This window comes from Diplotaxodon limnothrissa, linkage group LG3, assembly GCF_057381915.1.
Source record: "Diplotaxodon limnothrissa isolate DT_005_m linkage group LG3, D_limnothrissa_male_GT1.1, whole genome shotgun sequence".
Lineage (NCBI taxonomy): Eukaryota > Metazoa > Chordata > Actinopteri > Cichliformes > Cichlidae > Diplotaxodon > Diplotaxodon limnothrissa.
In genome coordinates this window covers 36,927,700-36,941,298 of record NC_140598.1, presented here as the reverse complement: position 1 = coordinate 36,941,298, position 13,599 = coordinate 36,927,700, and the positions used below count along the sequence as shown (strand labels likewise).

The following is a 13,599-nucleotide window of genomic DNA, read 5'->3' as shown; positions in this document are numbered from 1 at the left end:
ATTTACAATCAATAACTGGGAAACAGGAAGCATTTCACACTCTGCTACCGATGAGTCTCATGGTGCTTTCACCACAAGTTTTTTAATAAAAATAATAAAAATCTACAAAAACACACGAACATAATTTATTAGTACAGTAAAATCCTAAAAATTCAGTTAAATTCCTAAAAAAGAAGAAGTGTTCATCCAGGAACCTTTAAATGGTCTTCAGATCCCCAGGCCTGCATAAAGCACCATGACGCAACTGTTGTTGTGTTCATTTGCTTATTAAAAAATTGAATTAAATTGATTAATGATTATTAAATAAACAATTATTATGCGGTCAGCACGGTGGCATGGTGGTTAGCACTGTTGCTGCACAGCAAAAGAGTCCTGAGTTCAATTCCACCATCAGGCCGGGTGCTTTCTGTGTGGAGTTTGCATGTTCTCCCCGTGTTTGTGCAGGTTCTCCCCGGATACTCCGGCTTCCTCCCACAGTCCAAAAACATGCAATAGGGGGGATAGGTTAATTGGTCAATCTAAATTGCCCATAGGTGTGAATCTGTGAGTGAATGTTTGTCTGTGTCTCTATGTGTTAGCCTGTCTCTTGCCCTATGACAGCTGGGATAGGCTCCAGTGCCCACTGCGACCCTGGAAAGGAGAAGCGGATGGATGGATAATTATTATGCTCTTCTCACATAATGTCTCAAACTGGTTACATTCATAAAATACTTGGCAGGTATTTTGTCTTTCTACAGCTGAACCATGACTCTTCAGAGTCCAGACCATATGCACTCAGCTGCTCTGTGCTGGACTTTATCTTTTTATCAATCATGGAGACCCTGCTGACTTCATTAGTTTGTTAGTTGTTGATAGAAATTCCACAATATGTGGTTTATATTGTCTGGTGTGATTTTCTTTTTCCTCTTTGTAACAGGGCAGCCCTTAGCGGCTGGAAACACAGTGAGACAGACCAAGGCAAGTGTAGTGGAACAAAGTATTTATTTGCTATATGGCTCTCCTTAAAACAATTAACTTGTCGAGCTTCTTCACAGCACAAAAATCCATCCTCTAATGACAACTGGCAGCCTTAAATATGTTCAGCTGTCACAGACTTAACCATTATTCCACTCTCAGGTAAATTCTTAAATCCCAACCTTCCACCACAGTATACAATATATCAATAAGAATAAATAAATACATAAATACATCTTCACATTTACATATTAATAAATATTTCACACTTTAATGTTACACAAAACCCAATATTATAAAAACCCAGAAACCCAAGCACAAAAAGATTCACCACACTCTCTTTACCAATGGTCTCTCCCGGAACCTTTAAATGGTGTCTGGACCCCCAGGGAAACATTTGCCCAAACACCTTGAAGAGGACACAGGCAAGAAAGGTGAGTAATCATTAACTTACAAACACTTATTTGCACCACTTTTATCCCTAGATTTCACACACACATTTGCATTAGTTTTCCTTATTGGTAAACCTTAATCACAATCTCAATCACCATTCTTCTCTCCTGACAGACAACCACCACATTCCTTGATGAGGAGCAGCTGTGCAGGATCTGAAACAAGGCCACCAACTGATTTTAAAATTCCCAATAAATAGTCAATAAATATTTAAACTTCTTGTGTGCAAATCCATGCTTAAAGTGCAATGCTCATAAAGTGCTTGATAAGGTGCTTTTAATAAAGTGAAAGGTGTGCTCTAAAGTGCTATACAGACAATACAATATAAATAAATGCAGTAAGGGAGTCCTCTTCCTTACACTCTTAATGAAAACTTCTTGACTTGTGGATTTATTTGTGGTTTTGTCTGTTCGTCTTTGCTAATGCAAAGAGAAAATTAGTGTTGAAATATATGTAGACCTGTAGAAATTTACTCGTTCGTGTAGAAAAACAGTCAAATGAAACATTCTGGACTTTTACCATTTAAAAAGGGGAAAAACCTTTATCCTGTAGATGTGAGAGCAGTCTGATGAAAACACACTTTTGTCTTTTAATTGTTTAAGCCTAAACAACAAAGGGAGAGAGAAAAATGATTAATAGATCGATAGTTGTGACCAGTTTATGAGCTGCTGATCTGCACATAAAATCATTTCATCATTTGATTGTTTTTCCATGTACCATCTATATTTACGGATGGATGTTAATAAGGTTTTATTGATGTTGGTTTGGTTTACAAAGGTGGAAAGTTAACATAGTACAAATACTTAAGTAGATTTTTCACATATGTTTACTTCACTTGAGTATTTATTTTTAGTTTTACTCCCTACATTATTAAACTGTGTATAAATATCTGTGCTTTCTACTCCTTACATTTCCAAAGCAGACTTGTTCCTTTAAGTTCATCTAGTGTTTATACTCAGGGATTAAAGTGGGCTGGAGTTATGGTTGTGGTACTTCAGAGTAGCTAGTGTGTTGTTGTGTCCGGGGAAAACAGGTTAGTTTGCATTCATGTGGTGAATTCACTATAAAACACTGTTGGACTGCTTATGGTTACATCAAGTGTGGCAGAAATGAATGTGCATTTAAGATAATGATGCTTAGATTATTTAACTGAATTGAAACTTTATTCTAGCTGTATACTGTCTAGTGTGAAGCCGCATAGTGTGAGTGTAGGGGATGGACATCAGATATGATAGCTGGTGAAACTGTGTACATGTTGTTAAGTTCAGTTGTGTAAATCCACAAAGAGCAGCAGGTCAGCTGATTGCAGCCTTTACACTAAGAAAACTTTATGAAGCTTACATCAGAAATTATTGTGGGCCATCATTTTTTCCCTACACTGAGCGCCATTACTAATTTTAGAGTTCCTCCACCACTTCAACCCCTGACTGCGCATTTTCCTGTTTAGAGGCAAAGTCACCCTCTACAAAGTAGGCAACAGGAAACAGTTATTGTTTTGAAATCTTTCAAATCAAAATAAGCACATTCATTAGAATTAGAATTTAGATTAGAATAATATTTGTATTCTTGTGCACTGATAATATTTTCTGATTATATTCTTATATTAATATAGCACAAGCTTTAGTTACCTTGTAACCTGCAAACTGTACTTTTTCACTTTTACTCAAAGAAGTTGCTTCAGTGCTTTTACTGGAGAATATTTTTTTAAAACACGGGTATCTGTACTTCTACTTAAGTAAAGAACGTCTGTACTTTTGCCCCCTCTGATGGTGTGTGTAACTCATTACTATCATCTTCACATCATGGGGTGTTTTTGGGGGGGAAACCAAGAATCGAGCTCTCTGTGAAAACAACAGGAAATGAGCAGATACACTGTCAGAGTGGGGGTACAGATACTGAGTTTTATTTAGAGGCAGTGCCTGTGTGGTTATGACTGAATATGTACTGTTAACAGTAATTTTGGGGAAACTCCAGAACTGACACCCTGTTATGGAACCATAAGTCATATCAAGATGATGAGCTTTGGTACTGTAGTGAGGACAGTATGCACATGTTCAGATGCTGTGTAGGTGTTCAAGTCTCTGATTTTGATTTATCCAGAAAAAAGATTCTGCTGTTGGAAGATTATGTCAACTGTATTTGATTTTATGTGAGCAAGCCCCTCCAAAGTCTCTCGCTGCCCATCTTAATGTGACCAGAGGTACAAAAAGGCAGAGATGCTTCTGTGTGCACAGGTGCTCAAGTGTGAACTCAGAGCAACAATTAAAACAAACACACTCCAGATGAACCTGCTGTGATTCATGCAGATGAGTCAGGATGTTGTTTATGGTGTTTTTATTCTCCCTGTTTTTCCGTTACAGCTCCCTTTATTATGTGTTAGCTGCTTAAGTGCTGGTGTCCAGATTCTTTCTGCGATTCTCCTTTAGTTAAACAAGCACGTCTAATGTTTCTGCTATTGGTGATGTGTTTTAGCAGGACAGAAAGAAAAGGTCATTACTTCTGTTAAATCTCTTCGATTTTGTTCCTCATTTGCATATTTTCTGCTTGGCTGCAGAAGCTGAAAGCGAAACAGTCACTGTGTGCCTGCACTAATGTTTCCCTGTGATGCTTGCAGTGGTGTTTTTGTGGACTTTTATGGTTTTACAGCTTTACAGCCTATCAACACGACTGATTATAGAGGGATTGTAGATGGTGAGGTATTTAGTGAAGACCTTACATGTTGTTTCAGTAACAATTAAATTCACCCTGATTATTTTCATCTTGTTTTTACTGCAGCTGTAACATTTGTAAAACGACACTGAGAGAGAGCCTGTTTCTGCATCTTTGTGCTGCTCTTACAGGAGTTAAATGTTCAGATGATGATTCCAGCTGTTCTTCAACCTGCAGAAACCATCATAAAGCTACTACATCTGGATTAGAACAAATCAGTGTTTTTAATATCAGTTTAGTCAAGTTTATTGTTTCTGCCCAGGGTTCAGGTACAGAAATGGTCGTCTCAGAGATGACAGTATCTCAAACTAGCAACGTCAAAACAGAACAATAAAATAAATACATGCACATCTATGCAAAACAAACAAATGAGCCAGTTACTGATCTGAAACATAGTTAACAATGTCCATGAAAAAAAAATCAACAGCTCGCACACTGCAAGTTTCCAACTTTACCAGTTGTTTTGCAAATGTTTCCAGCACTCGTGATCTTCGTCGGACAATAACACAAATCAACGCCATTGTAACATGACAAAAATGCATTGAAAAATTCAAAAAGGAAGAAAACTCCAGCGCTATCTTATTTAAAAAAAATAGTTCCACATGTTTATTAAAGAGGGAAAAGAAAACTAGTGTAATTTAATACAAACAACTGAAACATACAGGATAAAAGCCAGGTGAACATCCAGGGAACAGACCTGAGAAACACAGATATGTGCACCAAAAACAGTATGCAGTACCATCATAGACAGCCATATAACAACTAGAAGTAGACATAGTAGAATACACAGAAAAAAAGACATTGGTAAGGGAAAACTAATAGAAATGATAAAGTAACAACTTTGATGACGTTTAATTAACTGTTTAATAACTGTGTCACCTGATGGTGACAGAAGATCTCCTGTTTGACTGATATACAACATTCACTAATGTTTTCTCTGGGCTACTCCATGAGACACGCTGGTTTTCTACTGAACATTACATGAGTCATATTGATATTTTCTATGAATTTGCATCTTCTGCACTGGTGTTAGATAGTACCTATTAGTTGTGTGTGTTTCTTTCCCTGTGATTATTATTATTACACACACACACACACACACACACACACACACACACACATGCAGTGTTGTAACCTTCTGTGACCATGAGAATAAAAGGCTGCAATAAAGGCTGTTTAATTATTTTATTTTAAGGTGGATAAGCTACCTGATTTCCCCACCAGTTTTTAATTTTTTTAAGGAGGTCTGGTTTGTCCGCCAGTTTTCAAGAGGGTTTAAGGATGGTTTCACCACCGAAAGGAGGTTTTTTTTCTCCGCCACTGAGGACGTAAAGTGTTTGGTTTTTGCACCAGTATGTAAGGAGGATAGAGCTCTCACTGGTGACTCTGCTTTAAGGGAGATCATAGGCCTATTTTGTGTGTGAACAAGTGTGGGCCAGACGTGGTCTGTGTGCGGCTGAAAGTTGTCTTGTTAAGTGTAAATGCATTACTAGTCCCTAAGGACGCTAAGGACCCCAAAGCGCTTTACACATTTAGTCATCCACCCATTCACACACTGGTGATGGCTGGGGCGCACTGACAGAGGCGAGGCTGCTGGACACTGGCGCCACCGGGCCCTCTGACCACCACCAGTAGGCAACGGGTGAAGTGTCTTGTCCAAGGACTCAACAACCGAGACTGTCCAAGCCGGGGCTCGAACCGGCAACCTTCCGATTACAAGACGAACTCCCAACTCTTGAGCCACGATGGGGAATAAACTGAGTAAGTAGTAAGTATGCCTTGAAAGGGGATGGAAAACATTGCAAAGTATTCACCAGGCAGCACGTAATATGTAGATCATTGAAGGAAGAAAAGAAGTGAAATTGTGCGCAAAGCAGTGTAATGTGTCTGAAGTCACTGTGTGTGTGAACCACAGAGAGGTGTGAAAGTGTGTGGGTGAGAATAGTCTCCAACGGGGGAAGAGGTGATTCTGCAGGTCAGCTTCTACCCCAGTGGACAGAAAAGAAAGAAAATAGTTGTGCTGTTGATGAAAAAAAAGGAAGTGATAAATGAAGAGCTCAGCCTAAGGCAACTTCAATCTCACTTTCTGTTTTAAAGAAAGGAGAGTTCAAAAACCAGAGAGAGAGATGTGTGTTGTTTTAGGCGTCTCTCTATTGTGAAAACAGGGTTAGCAGAGGCGAGGGTGCCGGGTTAGCCTCGCCACTGCCTCTGCGAGGCTAACCCGGCCTAGCAGAGGGTGGGACTTGCAGGTGAAAAGCAGACCAGGATCAAATTTCCACATGCAGCAGTTGGACGACAATTATAGGTTAACATCATTAGAAACACCCAGGCCGAGTCTTGGCTGAATTGTGTTTACAGGTTAACTCCTATGTGTTTCTCACCCCGAGAAAGCAAGCTCCACGGAAGCTAACCTCTGCCTGAAGACAAGGAGTGCAGTTCTAGAACAATGAGATGGATATCAAGAGCTCACAGCAGGTCAAGAGACAGCAGTATCCTGAGCAGAGAGGTCCAGCAGCGCTTTGGGCAAACGGCATCAGAGAGAAAGAAAACCCATCACCTGACTGGATGGACATGTGTTTCCAGCAAGCTACAACTTCACTGTGTGACATTTGCCACTTTTGGAGTGAAATGCCAAGATGAGACAGTGGAAAACACAGGCCAAAGCTGAAGAGAACTGACTGCCATTGGACTGCAGAGTGGGAGAGGAGAACAGAGTGGAAGAAGCAGGTGAGTGTACAGAGGAATGCTGTTGTTTAGTGTGGGAAATCAAAATTTGGGTTAGCAAACCTGTGAAAAAGGAAAATAACTGCTTTAAGTGGGAACATTTGAGGAGTCTGAAGCACTACAAAATGAAAAAGGTACACAAAAAAAACACAAACGGAAAATGTATTAATCCTACTAACCCTACATACACATACAATGAAACTCATGAAGACCAGACAGCATCTTAAGCATGTGATTCTGTTTGTCATCTTATCCAAGTCACTTAGATGAGAAGTGATACATAGACTAGTGGACTAATATTATGGGAGGACAGATGATTGCATCAAAGCTGGGGGAAAACAGAATGCTGATGAGGGGTCTTGAAAGAGTGAGCTGGGCGAGCTAATAGGTTGTTGAGTTTCTGAGGTGTGTGAAGAAGTTTTAACATGGCACACATCTGATTACATGAGAAGAAACTTATTATGTGAAAAGACATCAGGGTTATGTTGTATGTTGTGTGTCGCAAGGTGTGTGGCTGATGGATGAATGCTTGAGATTAATCTGGCCGATGATTTGTCTTTTGTTACAAATTTGAACCTGCCAATTAGGTTTGGTATGATTTACCCTCCTGGGACGAAGAGCATATGTCATGACTTAACAAGGCTTTTCTTTTCTTTTCTCCTTTTTATTTTGTTACAACTTGCCTAATAAATCTGCACTCCCTGTATGTGCTGCGGCACAGTGGTTGGAAACACTGATTTAGAGTTCAAGGAGATGTTAGTGACATCAGAGCCGTACGTATTAGCAGGTACACGTCCCTCACTCATCCTGAAAAGCAGATGCAACAGATGTTCCTGCCTTGGTTTGAAGACACCTGCATGCATACTTAGAAAATCCATCTGTACATGTCAGTAAGTGTCTCACATTATCATTACTAATGTGTCTGTCATCACTATAACTGCATGTGTACAATGTGGAAATTGATGTTATGTAACGATGATACAAAAACAATATCAGAACATAATTTGATTCAGCAAATCCTATTTATTAACAACTATTAGTGTAAATAAAACATTCTGTCATCTTTTAATAGCAAAACACATTAAAGCAGACGTGTGTCCAAACCTCCTCCACTAACACATCCGTTTCTATGGTGCTGTCATCAGCTCGAGGCACAGCGGCACCCTTACTAACTCCATCAGGCACATTTAAGTCACTACAATCTTTTCATAATCCCCCATCGTTCAAGAGTCGGGTATCTCTGAAGATTTCCAGAGTACTTTTTCACACACATCCAAGTCATGTAGTTGCAGTACCTCGACCGCAGCATTGTCCAACTCATTCTGAGTCGCTTGTCTGATGGATCCTGTGTTCTGCTGTTTTAACCAGTCCAGCTGGTGCTGGAGGACCGAACACTGGTGATGGACTGCACTGTGCTGAGACAGATTTTGTGTTATAGGCTTCATGTTATGGACGCACAGTGTGAGCACTCAGGTCGCATCAGAGCATCGGGCCGTATAGTGTGAGACCCTGCATCGTGACCTACAAACTTCTAACCCCTGTGATTCAGTCATACAGACTGATGACAGATTTCAAACATGCTGAATATGAAGAGTAGTATCATTTAAACTCACATGATTATCAGCCATAAGAACACATTCAGATTTATATTGATGTAAGGTATATAAATGTAAGTACAGTTTGAATCAGTGCAATATTATTGTAAAGTGTAGAAGTAAATTTAAATCTACTTTGATATACAAAGAGGTGTTTACAAAGGTTATAAAACTAGTTATGTATTTGGTGGTTACGTGTTTTGATATTTACATGTTTACATGTTTGAATGTTTAGACATGCATGTTCAAACCAGTAATAAGTATGTGTTATATCTACCTGGTTGTTTTCCCTGTTTTGATCTGAGTATAAGATTTCCTGGCTTCTGAGAGGCCAGTGAAGTACTCATGAGGGCGGCACACAGGAAGTGTGGGTTATTGTTGCAGTGTGCTAAAAAGTTATCCGTCTCCGTCTTGCTGTACCTAATTATTCAGAGAGATTCCCAACCATCTAGTGAACCCTCACGTTACATTATTTTCACACATCAATGGACCACTGAACTTCTCAGCTTCTAAAATGTAAAGCCTCGTTTAGAAACTACACAAGTACATATAATGGTCAGGGATCAACATGAACCTGTCTTCTCTATTTGACTTTAATCAACTCTGCAGTGGCTCCAAGTCCAAGCCAAAGTCCAGCATAGAGCGGCTGAGTGAATGTGGTCTGGACTCTGTGGATGAGAGTCATGGTTTCAGAGACGCTGTAGAAAGACAGAATACCTGCTCTGTGATCCAGGTACACTCCTACTCTGGAGGACCGAGGACCTGAGAGGACAGTTTGGACTTTGTTGTGCCAAAATTGAAAACTGTTTGTGTCACAATGTAATGCCCAAGACTTGTCATTGTATCCAAATCCACATTCATAGTCCCACCCTGCTCTGCTGATATTCTTGTATGCGACTGCTACACGAACTCCTCTCCCTCTCCACTCCACCTCCCAGTAACAACGTCCAGTCAGACTCTCTCTACTCAGGACCTGATAACATTCAGTGAATCTGTCTGGATGATCAGAATAAGACTGTTGCTGATTCATTCTTGTTACTTTTCTGTTCCCCTCAGATAATAACAGATGTCTGTTTGCTGTGTTTGGATCCAGTGTGATTTCACGTGAATATTTTAAGAATCCAGCTCTGGTCTTTGGCTCTGCTGGTGACAGTAAAACATCCTCTTCAGTGACTGTCAGTGAGATGTTTGTCCATTCCTCTCTCAGAATGTCCTGTAGTTTATCTCTGGTCTCTGACACAGCTGCTGTCACATCCTCAAAGTAGCTCAGAGGACGAATATTGATGCTGGATGAGTGTGTAGACTCACTGAGTGCTGACAGTGAGGGGTAGTTGTGTAGAAACTGGTTGTGATCCTCTGTGTGTGAGAGCTGCTCCAGCTCGCCGTCTTTCCTCTTCAGCTCAGCGATCTCCTGCTCCAGCTTCTCCTGAAGCTCTTTGACTCGACTCACTTCAGTTTCCTGCTGGGATCTGACCTGCTGCTTCACATCAGAGCTTCTTTTCTGGAGGAGACGGATCAGCTCAGTGAACATCTTCTCACTGTCCTCCACTGCTTTATCAGCAGAGCCATTGATGGCCTCCACCTCCTGTTGAAGCAGCTTCACATCTTTCTCTCGCTCCTGGATTCTCTGCTGGATGTTTAGTCGTCTCACCTCGAGCTCCTTCTGCTTCTCAGTCCTTTCTGCTGCAGCTGGGACTGTTTCATGGCCTTTATGTTCATCCATCGTGCAGAGGTAACAGATACTCTGCTGATCAGTACGACAGAAAATCTTCATCACCTCATCATGACGAGAGCAGATGTTCTCCTGGAGATTCTTGGAGGGGGCCACCAGCTTGTGTTTCTTTAATGGAGAGACATCATAGTGAGGTTGGAGATGTTTCTCACAGTAAGAGACCAGACAGACTAAACAGGACTTGATGGCTTTCAGCTTCCTCCCAGTGCAGACATCACAGGCCACATCTTCAGGTCCAGCATAGCAGTGATCAGCTGGAGCAGCTTGGAGTCCAGTCTTCTTCAGCTGCTCCACTAAAGCTGCTAACATGGTGTTTTTCTCCAGGACAGGCCTCGGTGTGAAAGTCTTCCTGCACTGAGGGCAGCTGTGGATTCCCTTCCTGTCCTCTTCATCCCAGAAACTTTTAATACAGTTCCTGCAGTAGCTGTGTCCACAGGCTGTAGTCACCGGATCCTTCAGTAGATCCAAACAGATGGAACAAGAGAAGGTTTCTCGGTCCAGCTGAACTCCTTTCTGCGCCATTTCTCCTCTCAGTGTCAGCGACTGTGTGAGTTTCACTTCCTTATAACTGAAACTAGTCTGAGCTCTGATCTCAACAACATGTTTCTGCAGTGAATGGAGCCTGTCAGCTCTTACACGTCACCACATGTTGGTTACACCCATCTTCAAACTGTAGATCTAAAGGGGAGGGAACGAGGAAACACGTGGACAGAGAGGAGGTGCTGTGTTTAAGAGCAGGAAGAAGAGGGAGGTTATCAGGCTGTGCTTCACTCCAGGAAGAGGAGCAGTTAGAGAGTGAAACTGTGTGTTTAACCCTTTTTATTTACTGCTTCTTCTATATAAATAATTTTTAAAAATCCAGCTTTAATGAACACTGGACAGAAATGTCTCAGGTAACAATAACCGTCAGAACAGCAGAGGCTGCTGACCTAATCAAAGCATATGTGGAGAGCAGGGTTAGGTTAGCAGACATATGCTGGTTGCTTTTATTTATTTATTTATTGCTTTTATAGGCAGTAATCGATGTTGCTGTAACAGGATGAGAACTAGATAAATGCCACTGCATTGCTTTGAACAGTCAGCAGAGTCTGCACATATAATTACAGATATTCCTGCAAAAAGTTAATTACTCAAAAGAATCTTGCATTTTACTTTTGCATTTATAACAGCTGCTGCAACAGAAATAACCATGTTCTTTACATTAAAATAGCAACAAACCTTTCTGGAACAACTTTCAAGGTTCATGGCGAAGACAAAGATCTAATGACATGAAGACTCCAGTGAAACTTAAAGTATTAGGAACCAGTTTTAATGCGTGACCAACACATTTCCCCCTGTGGCCTTCACCAGGGTCATTGCTAAATACCCTTGTGATTGTGAAAAGACTACTGGTCAAGTCAAAAAGGAGTGTATGGTAAAATGACCAATGACCATGTGACAAGATCAAGCAAGCATTTTTCTGATGTGTTCACCGCTCAATGGTTTGTTGTCATATTGAACAAAATATTAGGTTCTCTTTGTATATTACACTCAGGCATCAGGAAAGAGTGGTAACTAGTTCATAGTTTTTAGCTAATGACATGTCAATCACAAGACATTGCTCAGAAAACGTGCAGATTCTCAGCTAGATCCACCTTCCACTCTTTACTTACAGTTTCACAACAGCAAACAAACACACAAATAAGTTGAAGTAATTGTTTCCTGTATGACTTCACTGGTCTCGCATCAGTAAGGACTTTTGCTCCTTGTTGCTTGAGTTCATTGAGGTGGTGAGCATACATTTATCCCCAGACATGTCCATGTACACAAACATTAAACAACTTCTTTCTGACTTGTTTCACACTTTTGCACCACTTCAGAGGAATCCCCTTAACCTCAAATCACTGTTTTCTTAAGGTATGACTTACCTTCACAGCTGTGTGGATTACGCATCATGTCACAGAAGGTCCACAAGCATAGATGCACGTGTGTGTTCATGTCTGTAAGCTATTATTGTTTCATCTCACTGAAAGCACAAATGCCATCCTCTCTCTCTCTATTTTTATATGAGGATGGGGTGGACAAAATAACAGGAACACCTCACAACAGTGATGGCGCTGAGTTGCAAAGCTGCCTGAGCTGCATTAGAGACTGCGCTGGTGTTATTCACCTATAACGTGCTACAGTTCGTGCTTCCCTGTGTGTGTCGCTTACAAGAAGGTCAACAAACACACCGCAGTGCTGCAGGCAGAACATACATAATCAATCAGCCCTCAGTGCAAGCTACAAAAATAAAATATGGGTTACACACACACACACACACACACACACACACACACACACACACACACACACACAGCAGCCTGCTCTCATATCTGTAGCTTCCTATTAAAAGAGAATGTGTGTGTGTGTGTGTGTGTGTGTGTGTGTGTGTGTGTATGTGTGTGTGTGTGTGTGTGTGTGTGTGTGAGGGATTAAAACACCTAATAAAGTCAGGGAAAAGCTCTCAGACTCACAGACAGTAAAACTCAACATCAAAACATCCGGCTGGGACTCATTAAACTGTGAGGGTTTGTAGGAGATGCAGCGCGCGCACACACACACACACACACACACACACACACACACACACACACACACACACACACACACACACACAGTCATGTTTTCATATCCTTCCCTAGATGTTTATCCTAACACTAGCCCAGTGCTTCCCAAAAACGGTGCCGTGGCACACAGGTGTGCCGTAGAAGATTATCTGGTTTCACCTGATTAGTACTCCAAGTGACCGCAGTGAGTAACAGGCAGAACAATTACATTGTCTTCCACTAGAGGGCGGTACAACCACCTGTTCTAATTAAGTTGGTTGTCAAACAGAAGAAGATATTACATAATAGTCATGCTGTCAGAACACAGCACATAATAGCAATAGATAAATATTTGAAGAGAAAAAGCAGTCAGTCTGGGTCCTGGAGAAAATTCCAGCCCACATGAAGGCCGTCATGAGTGATGGTCAGAAGAAAGCAAAAAGGTATACTGGGGACAAACTGAGCCTATTTTACTAAGATAAATGATCAAAATGCTTTTTGAGACATTTTTGTTTGGTGATGTGCTGTTTGATTTTTCTAATGTGAAATATGTGCCGTGGCTCCAAAAGGTTGGGAAACACTGGTCTAACCTATTCTGTGCCCATAAGGGCTGTTGGTCCCCACAAGTATGGTAAACTTCCAATTCTTGGTCCCCACACAGGTATGTAAACATGGTACACACACACACACTTTTTCCTAGGGGTACATGTGTGTGCATTTAGCCGTATTACTATTTTAGTGGGGACGTTTCTATGTTGTCACCCTTTGGGGACAGAAAAACAGGCCCCTGTAATATAAATCATTAAATCATAGGATGGAGTCTGAGTTTAACTCTGTCTTTCAGTAGATCTCCAACTTTAATTTG

General features: G+C 41.0%; 1 protein-coding gene across 6 annotated transcripts; it reads right to left on the bottom strand.

The window, feature by feature from the left end:
• Positions 1 to 9,018: 9,018 nt before the first annotated feature.
• Positions 9,019 to 10,714, bottom strand: LOC146635637 (tripartite motif-containing protein 16-like). 6 transcript variants are annotated; one of them, XM_085348511.1, is made up of 2 exons: positions 10,495 to 10,695; positions 9,019 to 10,092 (listed from the first exon to the last, which is right to left on the bottom strand). In XM_085348511.1, the coding sequence occupies exons 1-2, from the start codon at positions 10,687 to 10,689 to the stop codon at positions 9,019 to 9,021; spliced, it is 1,269 nt and encodes a 422-aa protein (XP_085204637.1). In that variant the 5' UTR covers positions 10,690 to 10,695. The 6 variants fall into 6 exon arrangements, with proteins under 6 accessions (XP_085204637.1, XP_085204606.1, XP_085204615.1 ...); XM_085348480.1 differs by having other exon boundaries at positions 9,019 to 10,115; positions 10,179 to 10,689; XM_085348489.1 differs by having other exon boundaries at positions 9,019 to 10,148; positions 10,221 to 10,689.
• Positions 10,715 to 13,599: the final 2,885 nt, after the last annotated feature.